Source organism: Mustela lutreola, chromosome 7 (genome assembly GCF_030435805.1).
Source record: "Mustela lutreola isolate mMusLut2 chromosome 7, mMusLut2.pri, whole genome shotgun sequence".
In the NCBI taxonomy this organism is placed as follows: Eukaryota; Metazoa; Chordata; class Mammalia; order Carnivora; family Mustelidae; genus Mustela; species Mustela lutreola.
This window is the reverse complement of record NC_081296.1, coordinates 148,656,512-148,677,622: the sequence shown is the minus strand read 5'-3', so window position 1 is coordinate 148,677,622 and position 21,111 is coordinate 148,656,512. Positions and strand designations below refer to the sequence as shown.

General features: G+C 61.5%; 1 protein-coding gene across 7 annotated transcripts in view; it reads left to right on the top strand.

Annotated features, from left to right (window-relative positions):
• Window positions 1-21,111, top strand: part of BEGAIN (brain enriched guanylate kinase associated) — a 45,657-nt gene that overhangs the window by 7,328 nt on the left and 17,218 nt on the right. For 4 of the 7 annotated variants that reach the window (XM_059183111.1, XM_059183110.1, XM_059183109.1 and 1 more), the window contains exon 2: window positions 10,503-10,531. In XM_059183111.1, the coding sequence (XP_059039094.1) occupies window positions 10,503-10,531 (29 nt within the window). Of the gene's footprint in view, window positions 1-9,377; window positions 9,470-10,412; window positions 10,532-21,111 lie in introns of those variants that run through there. The other 3 variants (XM_059183112.1, XM_059183108.1, XM_059183113.1) reach the window with 3 other exon arrangements.

Genomic DNA, 21,111 nt, shown 5'->3' with positions numbered 1-21,111 from the left:
GGCCTGCTGGTTGGAAGGGGGAGGGGGAAGAGAGAAGGAGGAGTCCAGGCTGCTCCTGTGGAGCTGAGCTTATGGAGCTTTTCAGACATTCAGCCACAGATGCTCTGGGGACATTCAGAGAGGTGTCCAATTGAGTCCAGAAAAGAAGGGGTCCCTAGCACTTGATAAGAGGCATCTAGGCACCACCAAGTGGGCAGGGGCCCCAGGGTCACAGCCATGAGTAGCCACTGCCAAGGAGAGTCAAGGCCAAGCTCTGAGCAGCACCAGAAGCCCAGGTGGTAGTGATGGCCAGCAGCTGGCCAGCCAAGGGCCTGGGGCTGCCACCCTGCAGTGAGACTTCCTTTGACTCATGCAGGTACATCCCAGGAAGGAGTCCTGTCTCGTATCTTCCCGGGCCTTTTCTCTAGGTTAATCTTCTCCATTGTACTCCCCATTTAATTACACTCTGGGACCTATGTGCCAAAGGCTCTTCCCTCATTGCATTACCAAACACTATTCTTTGCCTTATCCCCTGTGTATTGTTGAGGAATGGCACACACCTGCTAGTAATGGAACCTGGAAGTAAGTAACTACAGCTCACAATAGACAAGTTTCTCTCAAGTTAAAGCACCAAAGGCAGGAAGTCCAGGGCTGGTGTGATGACTCGGTAGCCATTAGGAGCCTAGGTTCCTTTTGGTTTTCTGCACTTCCCACCTTTGTAAATAGCTTCTGCCACAAGTTTGCCTCGTGGTGCAATGTAGCTGCAATAGCTCCAACCATCACTTCCATGCTCCAGTTAAGAAGCAGGAGGGTGGGGCGTGGGAGCAAAAGAAGCACATGCAAGCTGTCTGATCCCTTTTAAGGAGCTCTGCCTGAAGTCACACCCAATAACTTCTGTTTATATATCCCTGGCAACCCTTGGTTGCAAAGGAGCCTGAGAAATGCAGTCTTTTAGCTGAGTATCTTTCCTTCCCGAATAAAATGGGTTCTTTACTAAGGACAGATAGGAAAACAGTGGGCAACTGGCAGTCTCTACCATACCCTCCCATTTGGCCAGATCAATGATGTTCTAATTTCCCCTTATTCAGGCCCTGTGCTCACCCTGTCCTGGCAGTTGTCACAGCCGTCTCTGTGCTGCCCACCTCTTCATCTCCATGCATCCAACACCACACCTGGCAGAGGAGCTGTGAGTGGCGTGGTATGTGAGGCCCAGGCCAGCCCCTTCCCTGTACACAGCAGGAGCTCATTCAGTGCAGGCTATCTCCCCCACCCCCACCCCCGCCCCGCCGCTCCAGCAGACATAGAGCTCAGGACATGACCTTCTCTGTAGCACTTTCTAAGCCCTGAAGCCCAGCTCTCACTTAGTGAGAATCAATGGAGGGGGTGGGAGCCCCCCGCCACGTGCTCTCTGGATCAATGGCAGGCAGGGATTCAGCAGGTCGCTCTGGCCAATGAGGGCAGGTGGCCCTGACCACACCCTCGCAAGAGGCCAGGGGATCCCAGTCCTGTGGGAGAAGAGAAGTGAGGGTCAATGAGGTACTTGGAGTGGCTTGACCTTGGACTGACTAAGGAGGATGCTCTCCGGGGCGGACTCTCAGGCCGGGGGCCCTGACCCTGGCAGCCCCAGGAAAGAGGGCCACAGATCCTTCTTGAAGCCTCGGGCCACAGCCCCGAGGAAAGAAGCATGCAGAGAGGACCTTCAAAGCCGAGCACCAAGTCCCGCTCTAGGCCAGAACCCCGAGGGCCAGACACATTGCCCCAGCTGGGCGGTGGGACCAGGCCAGGAGGAGACACAGGCGTCAGCCGGCCTGCGGTCCACCCCAGAGCCCCTGAGCGCAGGCAGCAGGACTGCCAGAGGCCCCCTTGCCCGGCTGTGCCGCCGAAGAGAGGCCAGGCTGCCCTTCTCCAGGTTCCTAGATGAGGTCACTGTGCGAGTGCTGGATCCTGGGACACTGGAGGCCTTCCGGGGGCCCAGAGGCCGTAGCCCGGAGCCCTCTGGGGGGAAGCAAGACCCAGGCCCTGCCCAGGAACCCCTCACAGGAGCTGCGGGCCCAGAGAAGACCCTGGCCTTGAACCCTCCGCTGTCCCCAGCTGAGGTTGCTGGCAGAGCCGGGCCAGGCCGGGCCGTGGAGACTAGCGGTTCTCGAATAGCCGGCGGCAAATATGGGGGCCCAGCGGCCTCCCCCCGAAAGCCTCCAAACCGGGTGAGTCTTGGCCTCAGCCCATCCCCCTTCGGGCAGCTCAGCAGAGGCTGCTGGGGTCCCCTCCCTCCTCCTTCCCTGTGTCCTTTCTCCATCAGTCCTGGCTGAACACCTCCGGGGTCCCTCATCACACCCCCTTTATCCTCTCTGGGATGGGCAAGACCTTAAGAACCAAAAGAATGAATCTCTACGGTGACATTTCTGGCTTGGGGCAGGCGGATCGTTGTGACCCCAGCGCACATGAATTTTTGCCTCCGTATTTTATCACAGGATTTCATCTGATTGTTGCTTTGAATTTTTGCATTTGAGACCCCTCCATGTGAGGTGGTATGTCCCTGTCCTATCGGGCAGATAGATAGATCCATGTCCTTCACTAATTCCCCCATTTTATAGAATTGGAAACTGAGCTTCTAAGGGGCTGTTGCGTGCCCCAGGTCACATGGCGGGGTTCAAATCTCAAAGCAGGTGTCTTTCTCGACACCTGTGCCCCACCCACCCTGCGCACCCAGACGCCCTGGCCTCCCCGATGGGCAGAAAGATGTGGACCCCACTTAGCTGTCCCGGAGATCTCATTGTGCGGAGCAGAGCCCCACGTGCATGCACACCACCCTGGTGCTGACCTCAGTCTCCCCAACGATCTGTGTCCCCTGGGGCCAGGCGAGGACAGAGCCCCTTCCAGACTTCTCTGGGCGCAGGACCTAGGTGGGGCCAGAGGACCAGGTTGGCGGAACTTACAACCAGGACTCTTGAGGATGGCTTCCCTACCAGGACAGCTTCTTTTAAAAACAAAATTCTGGGTGTTCTTGTAACGCTTGATCCCAGGCACAGTGCACCCCCAGGAGGCTGGTGCCATCATTATGCTCCCAATGTCCAGAGGATGCAACCGAGACTCAGGTCATGGCAGAGCAGCCAGGGCCAGACCCAGGCAGTCTCAACCCCTCCCTCTGCCCCTCTGCTCCTCAGAGTCCCCTGCCGCTGCCCCCTCCCTGGCCCCCAGGCCCCTGCCTCATTCTCCAGGGTGAGCAGGGAGCAGCATGGCCAGTAGGCAGCCTTCCCTGATGGCTGCCGGGCCCGCTCCCCTGAGCCCAGCCCGCGAGCTCTCAGCTTGAGCCAGACTCAGCTCAGGGACCCCTGCCGGCTGGTCATCACGACAGGTCACCACCCACTCTGGGCTTCGGTTTCCCTGGCCAGGAAGAGCAGGCAGGAGTGGTCATGAACCTTCTTTTGCCTTGTCACAGGAAACGCACCCAACGGGTGGCCTGGCAATGGGGAACCCCGCCTCCCTGCCACTCAGCCCTGCACATAGGGCAGCCCTCGCTCTGGGGATACTGGGCCCGGGCTGGGGGGGGGGGGGGCATGACACCCAGGCCTCTGGAAGATTCCGTGCAGCATGGGGAACCCCTGCTCCGAGTCCCCTCTGTCCCAGCCGCACATCAGGTGCTCAGATAGGAGGGTCAGAGAGCTACCAGGAGCAGGCCTGTTTCACAGACCAGGAGCAGCTCAGAGAACAGCAGAGCTCTCCATCCTCCAGGGTGCGTGGGGGCAGGAGGGTTAGAGGTCGTGGGTGAAAGTGCCCAGCACACAGTAGGAGTTCAGTCTCTGGCACGGTGATAGAAGGTCATGCTGGTGGTCACTTTGCTGTGTGTCTCCTGCCCTCCCGGCCTGGACAGGCCTGTGTCCCCAGAACTATTCCCAGGCTGGGGGGTGGGGCAGACCCCTGGCCTCCAGTCCTTAACCTGAAAGCCCTTTTTTGAGGATAATGCCTGGAGTTTCACCATTCCCACCTGAATGGAGGGAGGTAGGCAGCTACACACCAGGGGAAGGACCTGAATTTTAGGCCGGACTCTGTCCCATCTGGCTGAGTGGCATGGGTGACCCTGGTTCTCCCCTTCATTGTCTAGCAAACACGAAGCCCCAAAAAAGACAGGCCTCTGAGACCTCCAGCTCTCATGGTCCCCAGGCCTGAGTGACAGCATGGAGGACCGAAGCCAGCCAATTCCTGAGGTCAGGAGAAGAGAGCAGGAGGACCAGAGCCAGGGTCCTGGAAGGAGAGGCAGGCTGGGGGCTCTACCCAGGTAGAGTGGGTGACAAGACCTCTGATGCCAAGCCTGGAGGTTCCCAGACCCTGTCCCACGGGCTTTCCCACTGAGTGACCCCGACAAGTCCCTCTGCCCTCCAGGGCTCAGTTCCCCCCACCCCGCCCCGTCTAGCTAAGCTGGAGGGTAAGTTAGGTGTGGACAGTGCCTCTCTCTAGTGGGAGCCCCCCGAGGTGCCTCTGGGGGGGGGCAGCTGCTTCTCAGCTCCCCAACTGTTGCCACGTGGGAATGTGGGCCGGAGTTGCCAGATCTTGCAAATTTTCAGTAGAAGCCAAAAATATGGAATTTAAAATGTAAACTCTCCCAATTTTTAAATGTTGGCTCAAATGTTTTTTAAAAAATTTTTAAAACCTCTTGCAGGCCAAATACAACATGCTGGCAAGCCAGATTTAGCTCCGGAGGCCAGCTTGCAGCCGCTCGGCTGGGATGGAAACCCGAGGCCCTGCCTGAGGCTACCATGGAGCCCAGGGAGAGGCAGGCGGGGTGGGGAGCCAGACGGGGCGCAGCTCAGCTCAGCTCAGGCGGCGGCCAGGGCCTCTGGAATCCCAGGAAGAAGGACACTCCCAGCCCCATCTGGAGGCACCCGTGCCAAGCCAGGACCCCAGTTCAGCTCCCTAACTTACTGGGGGTACCTGGGACAAGCACTCACCTCTCCCTTCCATCGAGGAGGGCCGGGAACACACACAGCTCACCTTGGTCCTGGGACAAGGGTATGGGCAGGCGACCTGCTATGTGGCCAGCACAGGCCAGCCCGGTGGGGGACGCTGAGGGACACGAAGCCAGCTTCTTAGCCAGGACACGGTCTGTGAACGCCGGTGTCCCCTCCTCTCCCGGAAAACCCCGCTCTCCTCCTCCGCTCCTCTGCTGCGCCTCCGTGTCCTTCTCAGGCTCCACCCCTCGATGCACCCTGACCTCCAAGCAGCATCTCTACACCCCACACTCACTCCCGTGGTATCTCCTCCAGTCCTGTGACTTTTAGTGCCGCGTCTACCCCGGCCACTCCCAGATTCACATTTCCTGGACCTGTGTGTGCCCCTGCCCCCTTGGCCATGTCCCCACTGGGGCGTCTGTCAGCCTTCCAGCCGGGAGCACCTGTCCCACCTGCACCCTCGCCCCGCAGGCCTGGCTTGCCGCTGACTGCACCTCTGGGGCCCCACACTTACCCTTCAGTGCGTCCCACACACAGCGACGCCAGGGACAGTCCTCTGTTGGGCCCTGTGGGGATCCCTACCCACCCAGGACAAAAGCCCAAGTCCTGATCGTAGCCCGTGACACACACCTTTGCTCCCCACGGGTGACCAGATGCTCCCAGACTCACCAGCGCCCCCCCACCCCCACCCCGCCCAGAGTCTGCTGCTCTCCTGAGCCCCCTGTCATGGCTCTCCCTTCCTCTTGACCTCCCTTTGGACAGTTCCAGCCAGCCCCAGGCTTCCCTCCTCCCCAGCAGACACTGGGGCTGCGGGGGCGCTGTGCTGACCTCCCATGTAATCCGCATTCTAGTGAGAATATCCAAACCGTTGGGGCACGGAGCCCGTTCTCTGCTGAGTCCCCTAGAACAGGGCACATGGTCCGTGTTTGTTGAATGAGGGCAAGAAGGCATCGCAGAAGGCTGTCCACCCCAGATCGTGAAATTGAAAAGGCTGCCTCTCCAGAGGAGCCCTATCCCCAAGATAGTCCCTCACGCATGGCTATCTTGTCACTTGCAATGTCCTTTGAAAGTTTTCCATGCTCCCTAGATGTGGGATTGAGCTCAGAGAGGTTGAGAGACTTGCCAGAGGTCACACAGCTGCATAGGAGTCTTCATCAGTGCGAGGTGGGTGACCTCTGTGGTAGCCACACCTGGGATTCGAACCCCCCACGCCCCCTCCACATTGTTCAGCTTGTTTCCTCCCCTGGAGTTGGAAGTCGGGGAGCACGATAACGGGGAAACTGAGGAAGCCAGAGACCTGAGTGGATTTTTGGAGACCTCGGCAGTGGAGCACTAGGGTCGGAGTCTGAGAGGCCAGCCCCCGGCCCCAAGGGAGGACAGGGACTGGCCCAGGGTCACATGGTGAGACAGAGGCCAAGCTGGGACCAGAACCCAGGCTCCCTGTGTCCCAGGCCTGGCTCTCAGCACCAAGCAGGCCTGTCCCCAGACAGAGACTCCCATTCCCTCTCTCTGTAGTTTGGAAACAGAAGGATTTGGAGTGGAATGGGCAGCAATGCAACCCAGCCAGATGGTCCAGTGGAAGAGTGACACACCGGCTGGCGGGGGTGGGGGGAGTGTGGAGCGGGAGGACCCACAGCCTCAGAGGGGCTCCCCAGGCAGGACTCCATGCACATGCGCCCTTGGGCTCAGGCACCACCTAGCTTGGGGAGGGTCACAGGGTGGTGAGTGAATGATAGGAGCCAGGAGGCCAGGAAGGCACTCAGGGCGAAGAGCAGGTGCATCTGGGGGAGGGGGGAGGGGGAAGGGGGAAGGGGCAACTGCTGCGGTTCTGGTGTCACCGCTTGCCACTGGAGGCCCTCTGTGCCAGGTGCTGGGGATAGAAGTATCGTTCGAAGGGCAGGGGCAGAGTGGGAGGCAAATGACCAAGGAGGACACTGGTGAGATGAGAAGTCCTTTGGTGGGCAAGGAGCTACTCCAGATGAGTCGTCAGAGACAGAAGGCACTAGCCACTCGAGATCATTCCAGGTGCAGGGAAGACGTGCAAAAGCCCTGAGGCAGGAGCCAGCTGGGTGAGCTTGGGACCAGCAAGGAGTCCAGTGTGGCCGTTGTGTGCCAAGTAAGGGGCAGGTTGGAGGTGAGGTCAGACGGTTAGGTAGATTGGCCTCCCTCCATTGCCTCTTGGGAGCGCCTCCTGTGAGCCACTCACGTGCCTAGGTGCACTAGGAGGACGGCCTTCTGGGGCCAGGACAGAGAGCAGGTGGGCTGAGGCCAGGAGGGCTCATGGGATGTTTTGGGGAAATAAGGTGGCTACTGAGCTGGACCACCAGGAGGGATCAAGGTCACAGTGTGCCGCAGGAGGAGGCGTGGGGCCATGGGTATGGGAGTCCCTGGAGAAGAGTGCTGGGATCCCACTCGCCTGTAGGTCCCTAGAGGGGCCAGAGGGTATGTCCTGCCCCATCATTTCACACTGAGGACCCTGGACATCCCACAGGACCCTCATGTTCATAGCCACCCTCGGCCCCCTCTGGCCCAAGACCCGGGCGGTGCCCCCATTCCCCTCTACCCAGCCCACCAGGCAGGCCTTGGCTTACTTTAGGTGACTTGGAATAAGCCCATTTCAGGCTCTGGTCTTGTTTTTCTCATCCGTAAAAGGGGCATTTCAGGAATATTCCCAAATCTTGTGCTTCTGAATTGCAGAGTCAACTTGAACCTGGAGGTCTGGCCCCAACACTAAGACCATTGCCAAAGGCATAACACCTCCACAGAAGGCTGGCCTCACTGCTCCCCAGCCACATACAGCTGTGACTGCTTATCACATGGGCATCCAGAGCTGCGTCCAGGCTCCCAAACCCTGGGTGAAGCGCTAGGCTAGCCCTGGGCCAGGGCCCAGAAAGGCCCTGCCCCACGGGGGTACGCATCTGATATGGAGACCTAAACCAAACAACTCCACTGGGTCTCCATAGAGGGCTGCCTGGAGGAGGCGATCTTTTAAGGATGAGGGCACAGGCACTGGGTCTGGGGAGAATCTGAGTCTTCGTGGAAGGGTCAGAGCCAGGCTTCAGGGTCTGGAGTAGCAGCATGAAGGGAGGGGCTCCAGGGTGCCAGGGCTAGACCCCCTCTCCTTCCCCACAAGCCTTCCTGGCCTGCTCCCTCCCCCACCACCAGGACAACTCAGCAGCCTCCCCAGAGATGTCTTCTTGGGGATGAAACTCCCAGACAGACCTTTTAGAGAAGCTGAAACATTCACTATAAATAATTAATGCTAGATTTTTTAAATTAAATTTTAATACATTCTTATTAATTTTAGACAAACTCCCTGGCAGGTCATTCACCGTGAGTGATTGAGACAACCAAAGACATAGGAGGGGTGCCCCTAGCCTTTGCGGCTGGGGGGGTGGGGAAGGCCTCTCTCTCTGAGGGCTGGGTTCCAGGCCCTGCTGGGCTGGGTTGGGCTTTGGCCTTTGCTTTCCTTATCCGTGAAATGGGAATGATGGCTTCTCTGCTGAGCTGTCCAGAGGAGCCACCATTTTGGGGGCGGGGGGTGTCGGGAAGGTAGTGCCAGTATTTATCCTTGCCCCTCCGCGGAGGGGGAACTCCCAGGACCGAGTGGGGGTTTCCTTTCTCAACCATTAGCCCCCAGAGGGCACGGCTCACCTCATTGGCTGTCCGCTCCCACCGCAAGCACTTAGCCCAGAGCTAATGCCTGTGCACGAAAGCGCCGTGGGATGGAGGAACACTTGGGCTTTTGGGGTTGGGTATGAACCTGGCTGGGGCTGACCCCGAGGAAGCACGGCTCCTCCCACCCGGCGCGGGCCCTGTGGAGGCCAGGCCTGCTGGGTGCTGGGGGTGCCCCAGTGAAGGGACAGAGCTTCTGCCTGTAACTCACAGCCAGAGAGGACAGGCAGGAAAAGACACGCCACAGTGGTGTAGGATCTAGGCATGCCCTGTCCGTGCTTATTGAGCGCCTGCTGTATGCTGGGATCTAATGTGCGGAGCCCGGAGATGGGGACCTGGGAAAGGTGGGCTGGGACGGATGCGGGGGCTTTCGGGGGAGGCACTGGCTCGGCGGCCAATTCTCCGTCTTTAGGGGAGAAGGGTTTTTAGAGGGGGTCTGGGCTCGGGGTCTCCGACAACTTTTAGAGTCAGTGTCGTGTCTGGCGACCAATCCGGGCCCCCGGCGGATCCTTTCTTCTAAAATCCGCCCCCTCCCCTACCCAGCCCCTCTACTGCCCGCTGGTGCTGAAGGGCAGCAGAGCGCTTCGTCCGCCTCCCCCTGCCCCCAACCCCGGCTCGCAGGTGAGGGTACAGGCCAGCGGAGTCCCGGGAGGGCCTGCCCGAGCACCCGGGGAGTTGGCGGCCGAGCCCGGCGGAGGCCCCCGGGCCGGGCCTCCTAGCTCGGCGCTGTTGGCCGGGCTGCGCCCTCGCCCGGCGGGGCGGTGGGGGAGGCGGCGTGGGGCCCGGACCGGAGCGGAGCGCGCTCCCGGCGGACGCGGCGGCGGCGCCCGGAGCGAGGGGCCGGGATGGGCAGTCATCAGTCTTCCCAGGTGTGTCGCGTGGTCCCTGGGCTCAGACCCCTGTCTCCCCTTAGTGCCAGTCGTGGCACGGAAAGACGGGGGGAAAGCTCCCGGGAGCGGCCTCTCCCGGGCGATGGAGAGCCCGCCCCGCGCCCCCCGCTCCGCGCAGGAAGTGCGATCCCGCCCGGGCCGCTTGCGGTCCCTATCGGTCGCCGGCGCCCGCAGGGTTAACCGCAGCGGGTGGGTCTCCCCGCCCGGCGCGCGGAGGGGCTGCCCGGCTGTGCGGGGCTGGGCAGGGAGGGTCTCCTAGCCGCGCGCGGGCGGGTCTGCGCAAGCCCGGCAGGGAGCCCCGCCGGCGAGCCGGGCGCGCAAGGGTTAATCCCTCGGGCCCGGGAGGGGCGAGCCAGGCCCAGAACCCCAGAATCTGAGGGCAGCGGGGTCTCTGAGCAGTCCGAGGTCCCAAATGCCATCACCCTCGGATCGTGTTGAGTGTCGGGTTCTGCAATCCCGTATGGTTCCCAATTCCCGGATTCGAACATTCTCCGACTAGGAGATTCTGCGATTCCGGGCTCGGCTTCCTCCGGGAGGGAGCGCGGGGTTGGAAGGGTTAACGGGCGGGCCGGGGGGGGGGGCGGCGGGCGGGGAGGGCGGTGTGCGCGGAGCGGCGGGGGCCGCGGCCGCCGGAGAGTTAACGGGGCCGGCCCGGGTCCCCCTTCTTCGGGCGAGACCGGGATCGCCCCGGGCCGTGCCATCCCGAGTCCCCGGGCTGGCCCCCTCTTCCCCCCGGGGGGCGTAACTCGGTGCCGGGGAGCGCGGCGGCCCCGGCGGGCTCACCTGTTACTCGGCCGCGGCCCGGCGCACCCCTGAGTCCCGGGGACCGCGGCCCGGGTCGGGGGCGGAGAGGGCAGGGGTTGGGGGCGCGCGGGCCGGGCTTGCCGCTGACCCAGCCGCGCGGGGCGCCCTGCCGCCGCACCCGCCCGTGCCCGCTGTGCCCGGCTCCGCCCGGCGCGGCCGCGGAGCGCACGCCTCCTGCCTGCTGACCCTCTCGTTTGGTTTCTCGCAGGCCTCTGCCGCAGACATGGAGAAACTCAGGTGAGTGCAGCGTCTCCCGGGCCGCGCGGCTCGCGAGGTCGGGTCGCAGTGGGGGCGCTTGGGAGTGGGGGGGGGTGCGGAGGGCGCCGCCCGGGCGCAGCCACGGGGCCCGAGCCGCTTCGGCGGGGCTGGCGCGGGCCGGTGTACAGCCGTGGGGTGCGTGTGTGCGCGCTGCGAGACAATGGGGAGCCCCGCGCGCGCGGGGGCTCCTCGGCCCGGGCCCGGGGCGGCCGCGGAGGGGGGAGGGGGTGCACCGCGACGGCCTGCACGGCCCCCCCCACCCCCGCCCCAGTGCGCCGCCCGGGACTCTCGGCTGTCCCCTCCCCGGGACCCTCCGGGCTTCTGCGCCCGCTCTTCGCGCCGGGTCCCCGCGCCGGCTTGGGGTCCCCTCCCCCCCACTCCCAGCTGACAGTTGCCTGGTTCTGAGCTTTTAAGTTTCCGCCTCGTGGGGGCGGGGGTGGGGGATGGAGTCCTCGCGGCTGGCCAGCCGTGGCGGGCGCGTCTTGGAGCCATTTTGGGGGAATCCCGCGAGTCCGGGAGTGTCCCCTGAGGCCTCCCTCGGGGTGCTAAACTTTGAGCCATCGTGGGCTGCCCCGGGCTCCCTTCTCGGCCGGCCGGGGATCAGCCGGTGTGAATATTCACGACTTCCTCTTCGACTTCCCTTGGCCACCCTGACCCCCACTTTGGGAACACCCCTCCTGTGTTTTCCTTCCGGAGTCTGAGCCGAGGCGTTGTGTGGGCAGCAGGCCCAGCTCTGACTGCTAGGTTTCGGCACCATCCCCCAAAGTCTGGAGGGTCTCTTGATGCCCCCCCCCCCTCCAGCTGCCCCTCCTCCCAAGGCCAGAATCAGCATCCAAGGGGAAAGCTGCTTGGTAGCCAGGACGCATATCCCCTGTGGGTCTGGGACCTAGCAGAGCCCAGGCTTGTTCCAGAACATGCCCCAGGTTCTCAGGGAAAGAGACCCAGCTGACCCTAAGTGCTGTGAGTGAGTTGGGAATGTCCAGGTGGGAGCCTGGGACAGGTGGGCTCACAAAAGCCAGAGTCGGGCTGTTCAGAGCAGGGCCATCTCCTGGCCACTGAGCTGGAGTGCAGGACTCTTTTGGTACCACTGGGCAAGGACATACTTGTCCCTGGCTAGGAGGAGGGAGCCTGGTCTCTTAGGTCAATTGGAGCTCAGACCCAAACTCTGATGCTCAGTCTGGCCCACCTGAGCATGGCCAAGGTCCAGGTGGGGCAGGTGAGGCCCAAAGAGATGATGAGCTTAGGCCTCTGACCTCAGGCCAGGGTCCTCCCTGGTCCCCAACCTTGGCTGTCATCTCACCCGTCTCCCGACCTGGGATGGGTCCCTAGGAAGAGGAGACACTGCTTAACTCAGCTGGGACTTGAAAGGTAGCATTCATGGGGCACCCCAAGACCAGCTTGGAGGAGGGGTATCCCTTCTGTGGTTCTCTGTGTCTTTCTCTTGCTCTCCATGTCCACCCACCCCCGTGTTCTGGGCCGTGGGGACAGAGAGCATGCAGGTGGGCAGGTGAGTGAGGGGGGAAGGGAGCCATCTGGGTAGACATACTCCCTAAGATGCTAAGGGCATCAGGGGCTGAGGGCTTCCCTGGGCCGAGTCCCAAAGGCGAGTGGCAGTAGCCTGGGCTTCTGGGCTGTTCTGGGCCACTTGGGCTTTCACCTGAGGCAGGATTTTGGAGCTGGTGGGGGTGGGGACCCCACCTGGGGGTGGGGATCAGGACACAGCACAGCATCCCAGAACAGGGGGGGTCCTGACCTCCTCTCCTTCCACCCCCATGAGTGTCCTCAGAGCTGCCTTAAGGGCCTTTCCAGACCCTTCCTTACCAGACAGTGCAGGGACTGCCCCTGCAGGGTTCCATTCTGCATTTAGTGCCATTGGTGGGGGGTGGGGCAGGGGTCCAGGACCAAGAGGCCTCAAACGAGGTAGGGGAAGGTCATGGGGCTTGGGCACCCACAAAGCCAGTCTCTGGCCTCAGTTTTCTCATCTGTGAAGCACATGTCCTAATCATCCCGTGCCCCACAGGGCTCTTGGGAGAACGAGGTGCCTCACCTGAGACCTGGCCCATAGCAGGGGCCCAGGTGGGGGATCACTGTGGGGCATCTGAACCATACTTCGGTGGGTTCCCTAAGCTGGAGAAGGTGCATTTGTGGTCAAAATGAAGGGGTCTTGGGGTGTCCTGGACCCCACCTCCTACTCCCAGAGTGCAATTCTGCACTTTGCAGGCTGGGCCTGGGGATCTGAACTGAGCTCCCGGCAGGTCCTCCCCTCCCCCCAGCCTACAACATCCCACCCCCACTGTGGAGCCTGGAGTGAAGTCTAGCTGGAGGAAGGGTCCAGGAAAGGTGATGAGTGGACAAAAGGAACCCAGGGCTCCCTTCGTGGGTTTCCCCTGCCCCAGCCCCTCCGCGGACTCCCTCTGCTCACCCCCCACCCCATACTGAAGCCCCCCTTCCTGGTCCCAAATAAGCTGCCAAGCCTTTCTGCCTCGGCCTGTGCTGTTCCCCTGCCCAGAACGCCTTTCCCTGTCACCTATTCTCTGTTGCTTTTGGGACTCTCTTGTCCCTCACCCTTGAGTGGAATCATTCCCTTTCTGCGTACTGAGTCCTGCATTGGGCACTGAGACCGCATAAGATCCAGGCCAATCCTCCAGAGCAGGTGGGGACACAGGCCCATCAACAACAGATCTTCCCAGGGATCCCAGGCCAGGGACAGTGGCTTGGGATATCAGGGAGGGCTTCCTGGAAGCAGGGGTATTTGAGCCAAGGCTTGAAGAATAAATAGGAGTTAGCAAAGAGGATAGACCAGAGAGAATTCCCAAGAGGCACAAAGTGCATAGGAGGCCCTAGGACACAGGGATGCATTCCAGGGGAAGCAGGGGAGGGGGTGGGGAGCCCCCTCTGGCATGTGCCCTGAAGGGGAGCCCCTTCTAGCAGAGGTCTGCCCCCTCAAGTCTTCCATCCCCAGTGCCCAGCAGGGGCTCACCCACGGTCATGCTCCCCCCGGTCTGGCCACCTCTGACCTGGGGTCCCGTGTCCCCTTGCCTTGCTCCCTCAGCCCTCCTGCCTCTGCCTGCGACACTTGTATTTGTGGCTGTTGGCGAGGCCGGGGCCGCTGTCTGTTTGCAGGGCAGGGAGGTCAATCCTCAAACCAGCCCCTCCTCCACTCTCCCCTGCACAGGGTCCCCTCTGCCTTCGCTCCTGTGCTCCTGCCGTGGCCACTTTGTCTGCCGCAGACCTTTGGGCCGGCCCCGTCCCCTCTGTGATGTAGGAAAGTGGGTCAGCCACCGCAGGGACGGAGCAGGTGCCCCGGAAACCAGAACTCTTCCCGCTATGCGGCCCCCCTCCCTCTCCCCCAACCAGGATTTTTCAAAGTTGTGAACTGTGACCAGCATACAGAAAAGGGAATAAATATCTGTGCCGTCTAGAGATCAAGTTTAGAACGGCAGGCGCCCGGGTCAAGAAGATGAATACCGCTGGCCCTCTAGGGGCACCCAACACCCCTCCCCTGTCCCGGCTCCCTCCGGCTCCCCAGAGGCCTGGGGGGGGGGGCAGGTGGCTGGCGTTTGTGACAATCCATTCTTTGTTTTCTGCATCCTTCTGCCACCTGAGAGCGTCTCTGACTCTCTAACGGACAGAGCCCCTTTTCTTGCCTGGTCTAGAACCTCCTGTCCACGGAGTCTTGCAGCCTGTGCGCCAAAGGCTGGCCTTTTCTCGCCAGAACAGTGTGTTTGCGTGCTGGCGGCAGGGCGGGGTGGCCCGCAGCTGGTGTGAGTGCTGTCCCTTTCTTCTCTGCTGGAGCAGTGGGGTTGGCTTCCTGCCTGGACCCCTGGGGACTGAGCTGTAGGATGGTCCTGCCCAGGTGCTCTGGGGGCCCATGTGCTGCATGGTTCGGGGTCCGCCCCACCCCAGGGCAGAGCTGTAGGGTCAGGAAGAAGGGGTGGGCCATGCTCCTAGTGCAGCCCAGGGCCGTTGGGAGGTCCATGACCTCCCAGCACTTGGCATCTTGGCATCACCTTTGGGGGCGGGGTGGGGGGGACACGGTGCTGTTTCTCAGGATGGGGGGATGCTAACTGCACTCCCCTGGATTGGTGCTCACTGGGGGTTCCCCTTCTGTAAGTTCTGTGCGTGTTTTCCCACCAGGCTCTCTGACCAGCTTGTGGGGCTTCTTGGGCCAGGTCCTTGTGCCACTCACCTCCCAGCGGCCACTAGCTTCCCTCCCTTGAAACGGTCCTGTGATGAACAAAGTTCTTAACTTTTTAATTCGGTTGAACATTTTCCACTTGTCCTTTCGGAGTAAAGCTTTTTGCCCAGGGACACCCCAATGTTCGCGGCGCTGCTCTTTGACGTACTGTGATGACTGATATTTGCTGTGGTTGTGCCCCTGCCAACGGCCACTCTCCGTGCTGGGGACGTTGTGGGGAAACACCAACCTGGTGTCCTGGACATAGACACAGACGACACGGCATGGCGGAAACGTCCAGTCCCACTGAGCTCCTCTGCCATGACTCTCCCCTCTAGCCGCCTGGCCTCCTTGCCATTCCTCAAGCACATTGGACAGGCTCCTGCCCCAGGGCCTTTGCCCAAGCTCTTCCTTTCAACCTGGAATGTTCTTCTCCGGATATCCATATGAGTCCTGCCTTCCCTCCTTCCACATGATTTTCAGATGTCAGGGGGACATCTGGTTTCCTGACTGCTCGTTCCATTCATAATCTCAACCCCTCCCTGCCCCCTCTCTGCCTCGATTTTCCGTGCCACCCGATCTCCAGCTGACTAGTGATTTGCTTTATTTTTTTTTATCTTATTACCTGTCTCCCCACTCCCCTGTCCAGAACACCAGTCCACTGCTGACCTCCAGTGTTTAGAACTGGCACATAGTAGGTGTTCAGTAAATGCTTCTGGATGAGGCCACACTGTGGCAAAACAGTGCAGAAGGAGGAGCCGGACAGCCGCTCCTCACTCTTCACAGTGCTCGAGAGGGAGCCTCTCCCTCGCTTGGGCCCCCTACCCGACTCCTTGGGCCCTCAGAGAGGAGTATTGTTTATTATTATGTTTTTGTATCATCCCCTGGGAGGCCCTCAGAGCTGCAAGAGCCTCTGGTGGAGGGATTTGGCCTCAACAGGAGGTGGGGGCCCTACTGAGACAAAGAGCAGGGAAGGGGGCCTTCTGGCAGGGGGAGGAGCCTGGGGCAGGTGGGAGCAGGGCACCTGGAGGCGGGTCTTAAAGGTGGGGCAGCTTCCTCACGTGGGGGCTGAGCTCTGACCTTCAGGAGGCGGAGGATTGTTGTGAAGGATCACAGAGCTGGAGGGCTCGGGGGAAACTGAGGCCAGAAAGGGACTCATCTGGATCTCTGGGGCCAGGAAGGCCACAGCGTCCCCAAGCATCAGGACGGTGCCCGGTTGGAAGAGGCCTGTCTGTGTCTGGACCACATGGTGCCGCCCAGCCCCCTGGGGATGCCTGTGACACCCGGTCCCCTCAGACAAGCAGGCTTCCCACCCTCCCTTCCAATGTCCCCCTCCTCCAGGCCACAGCAGCACCCACCCTGAAGCCCAGAATTGAGGACACACCTCTGACAGCTCCAGATCCCTGCTGGCTCCCCCAGGAGACCCAAACTCTTGCGTGGCGTCCGGGCCGCTTTCAGTGCACGGCTGCTCCCCTCACTGGTCGCTCAGAGGTGGCCCGCCCTGCCTCCCTCCACAGGGACCTCTTTTCCCATCTGCGAGTCTCCAGTGCCTTGGCCCTCTGCGTTGTCACTGTTGATGTAATTTGCTCATCGATCGCAGGCTTGACAAGTCTTTATTGAGCACCTACGGTTTGCTACAGGCTGTCATAGGCATGGAGGATATGGCAGTGACCAAAAACTTCCTCTCATTAGGGGGGACAGAAAACTTTTTGAAATAAATATCACGGTGACCAGTGTTGCGGAGACCAAAAATGTCCCCAGAACAGAAGGGCAGTGAGTGTGTTGGGGTTGAGGCAGCCCAGCCTGGGAGGCCCGCCACACACAGGGAGGCGATAGCTGGGTGCAGGCCTGAGCAGGTGACGGGCCACCACAGTCGTGGGGCGGGGGAGCGCTGCAGGCAGAGAAAACAGCAGGGGCAAGGTACAGAGGAAGGGGATGTCCTGCGAGAAATGGGGACAGCCCCGAGTAGCTGAGCAGAGTGATAAGGAGACCAGGAAGGTGAGGGGGACCGGTGGAGGCTCCGGCTGAGTGGGGATGGCGGAGGGCTGGCGAGCAGAGCCATGGTGGGATCGGTTCTGTGTGGCGCGAGGGAGCACAGCTGGGAGGTCAGGATGGGGGCAGGGCAGGGACCAGGAGAGTCATGATGGCAGCTTGGACACCGCCGCCCCCCGGTCCTCCACCGGGCAGTGACCATGGAGGTGGGCGAGAGTTCTGGTGTATTCGGGAGGAGAGCGGACAGGGTCTCCTGATGGGTGTGAGGGAAGGCGGGGCATCCAGGACAACTCCTGGGTGTTGGGCCAGAGCAAAGGATAGAGCCATTGTCACCTGCGATGGGGAGAGCAAGTCGGGGACATGTGGGCTGCTGTCTTACCCATGGGTTTGGGGTACCCCTGCTGCATACTTGCTCTGGGTAGGCCCCCTGTCCTGGAGGCCATCCGCATTCTCTGGGCAGGGTGAGCACGCAGTAGGTGCTCACTGAGGGTTGAAGGACTGGCTGCCAAGTCAAGAAGAGCTTTTCTGGGGACCAGCCACCTGCTGAGACCCATCTGATGCCTCCAGGATTGCCTTTGGGTTTTCTTGTTCCTTCCCTTCAGACTGCCTACTCTCTGCCTCTTGTCTTCTCCTCCCACCGGGCAGGCCCAGTCCCTCCCTAAGTGGGGGCCCCAAGGCTCTCTGCCCCACTTCTAAACCTGACCCTAGTGGAGGAAGATTTATGTGCTAATTCTTACTATGGTGTGAATGACTACCTTGCTTTGACTGCCCCCTTTGGGTTTCCAGGCACTACAAAGAGACCTTCCACACTGACTATTCTTTCTTCTTCTGCCCTGCCCTTCCAAGTCGCCTACCCTCACAGCACCTCTGAGTCCCCACTCTGGAAAGCCTCCCTGATAAAGCATGTGATTAAGAAGGTAGACTCACCTGGGTTTGAATCCCGGCTCTGTCACTTACTGGCTATGGGGCCTTGGACAAATTTATGTACCTCTCTGATTCTCAGTTTCTGCCTCCACAGAGTGGGCATCATAAGAGCACCTACATTAGAAGGTTGTTTCCAAGATTTCATTGTTACCATGGATCTTGGCACGGGGTTAATGGTCTGCCTGTTAACTGCCTGCCCCCACCCGCTGGGGCTGGTGAGCCAGTCAGGGAGCCAACCCCAGGGCAACAGTGAAGAAACCGTCTTGATCTGATGTGGGGAAGACAAGATGGCTCTTGGATGAAGGCGGCAGGACGTGGGGCCGGGTCTCCTGGGGTCCTCAGCCCCTTGTCCCACATCCCTCATGGCCAGCAGCATGTGGGTGCTCTGCTGGGGTCCAGTGTCCTGGCAGGAGAGGGTGGGGACCAGGGCTGGGAGACCGTGGTGACGTCTGCAGGGGCCGCCCTGGGGTGGGGAGGCCATCCTGGGAGAGTAGCCTGTACTAGCCCAGTGCCCTTGAAAGATGCCCTTGCCCCTGGCCATGACTCCTCTGTCTGCCGATGGACAGCACCCCCAACCCAGGGAGGTGAGGATTCAGTGAGGACACACCAGTGGCACACAGTAGGTCTCGACATGCCAGTGGCGCACAGTAGGTCTTGACTCGCCCGTGGCACACAGTAGGTCTTGACGCACCAGTAGCACACAGTAGGTCTCGCTAGGGGACTGAGTAACTGAATGAGGGTACTCTCAGGGAGCAGTTTCCTGGAGGAGGTCATGGTGGTCACAAGTGCCCACAAGTGGGTTTTGAATCTGAGGCCCAGAAAGGCGGCTCTTTCCGTCCTCGTGGTGAAAACCCACCATCATAGCTCCCCTTTTCCTCCAGATGGGGTTTGGCCTCCTGGGGAGTGTCTCTTGCCCTGGAGAGGTGTGTGGGGAGGGGCAGGGGTAGCTGAGGAGAGGAGAGGAGGGCGGGGCCAGCCAGGAGCCCAGAGTGGCAGGGCATGGAGGGAGCGCAGGGTTGGGGCCCTGCGGTGTTGGGGTCACCACTAAGCCTCCCACAGCTCTGATGACCTTCGTGATCCCCAGATTCCAAAAAACAGGACCCCCACCTCTTCAGTTACCATGTGCCCATGTCTGTCTGCAGTGGCGCGCCGGCTGGTGGAGGGGCAAATGAGTGAAGCCGTTGTGGGATCCTTGGTGGGCGGCCATGAACCCCATCACCAATGTATTGAATGGTGGTGCCTTCTCAGCCGGGGGGCTCGAGGGCAGAATTTCAGGTGCTGGGAGGTTAATTTGGGAGCCCCTCATCGCCTGTGGGGCCAACCCCATGGTCATTCCATCCATCCGTCTCCCCGTGGGCACCCCGACTCTGGGTGGAGAGCAGGTCTGACCTCGGGGCAGGGGAGGGGTCTGGGGCCAAGTGTGCATGGTTGCGCCTTCCAGGCCCCCCAGTCCAGAGGAGGAGACTCAAGAAAGAGCAGACGCGCAGTGCCCAGCTGGGTGTTAGGAAAGAGGGGGTTGGGCAAGGGGGGCCCAAGGAGCCCTTACAAAGCCAGGGGTTCTGGGGGGGCTTCCTGAGGGCTCTGTGGCTTGCCCCCCCCCCCCGCCAGAGTCAGCCTCCTTGGGCTCCCCTTCCTGGCTCAGCCACAGGAGGGAGAGCCCCAAGCCACAGCCTGGTGCCCCAAGGGAAAGGACCAGACACTTGGCCTGCACTCAGCGCCTTTGGCCTGTGTCTCCCCTGCCAGCACTGAGTCGGCCCTTCCCCCCAGGCCAGGGATCTGGGATGCACCCTGGCCCCCCGCCAGGATGTTCTCGGACCTTCAAGAAGGAGAAGGAGAAGGCGGTGCTCTCAGGACGGGGAAGGCTCAGCCCTGCCACCGTGGGCTCCGTTGGTCCCAGCAGGCTGAGAATGAGGACAGGCAGCATCCCCACAGAGCAGCGAGGGAAAGGGGCAGTCCTTAGAGGGTCAAGAGAAGGTGGTTTTTGATGTGGGAGAATGTTCTGGAAGAGAGAGAGACGCTGGTGGCCAGGGAGCAAGGGGGGAGTCACTGAGCCGCACCCAGAGGGGGTCGAGGGCTGCCAGCCACGCCAGCGGGCGGTGCCAGGTGTGGGGGCAGATGTGCGTAGGTGGCTACACCTGGCCAGGGACATCTGTGTGAGTTCCCTCGGGGCGGCTTCGCTTCCTCAGAGGGGCGGAGGGATGGGGAGGCTGAGCAGGGAGCAGAAGGTGTGAAGTCGCTTTCTAGGCGGGTGGGAGAGGGGACGAGCTGGGAATGTGAGACGATTCCAGGTCATTCCGTCAGATGAGCACAAAGCGAGTCCCAACAGGCAGCTGTGTGGTTTCCTGCTGTCCGTGGAGAGGCGGCCTTCACCAGGCTGGGGTTTGGTCCCAGTGCTCCCGCGATGAAGGGAGAGGCAGGGAGCGGATGAGGAGCCGGGTGCACGGGGACCGGGTGGGTGCTAGAGGGAGGGGCGTCCCCAGCGCGAGCTGGGAAGAGAGCAGGGTGTCGGAAGTGGGATCGCTGCAGGCAGCCAGCGCTGAGGAAGGCCAGCGGGGCATCCCCGCGGGCGTGGGAGCTGGCGTGGGTGCCCCCCCGCCCTTGGAGCGCCAGCCCTCTGCCGCGTCACCCCCACCCCTGGTCATCATTGCAGCAAGAGTTTGCGTTGCTGCGTGCCAGCCACATGCTGGGGACCCACGTTGTCTGCCACTGATGGCCGCCTCTTTAGGGCCCAGAGTCCTCAGCCTGCTCCTGATGGGCCTTTCCTGAAAGGGCTGCTGGGAGCTCAGCTGAAATCAGGGCTGCCCGGAGGCAGTGGGCTCCTCCAGTGCCTGGCCGCCAGCCTCTGCCATGTGCCTGGTCTGGCACCAGGCTCTGGGACCCTGAGGAGGAGGCACAGACACAGCCCCTGTACCCAGACAGCACCCCCTGCATTGTAAGACCGGGACCAGGATAGTGAAGAGGGCATGTGACCCAGCGGGAGGTCTGGAAGGGCTTCCTGGACGAGGTGAACCCAAGAACCAACCAGCTGGGAAGGGGTGTGCTGAGCAGGAGGGGCAGCATGTGCAAAGGCTCGGGGTAACTTGCAGCCACTCTGTCCATGTGCCCAGGTCACCCTGCCATGTCCCAGCCCTGGGCACCTCCTGGGTCTGTCCAGCCTCCAAGGGCTCATTAGGTCACAGGGACCCCAGCTCCTGGCACGTGGTTCTGCCTTGGCAGAGAGAGGGGGACGCAGGTGCTGGGCTGCGGCCACCTGATAAGGTGAGGAGGGCTGAAGCGAGAGGGGGCAGTGGAACAGCCATGTCACGGGGGGCCGTGGGGAGGGCAGGGATGACGCTCCTGCTGGGTGACCTTAGCGGGCCAGGAGAGAGTAGGACCCGGGCAGGTGTGGAGTTCAAGGAGCTCCTACATCCTCTAGCTTGAACTGGTGACCCTTCCTGGCTGTGGGCCCCTAGGTCAGCCCCAGGAC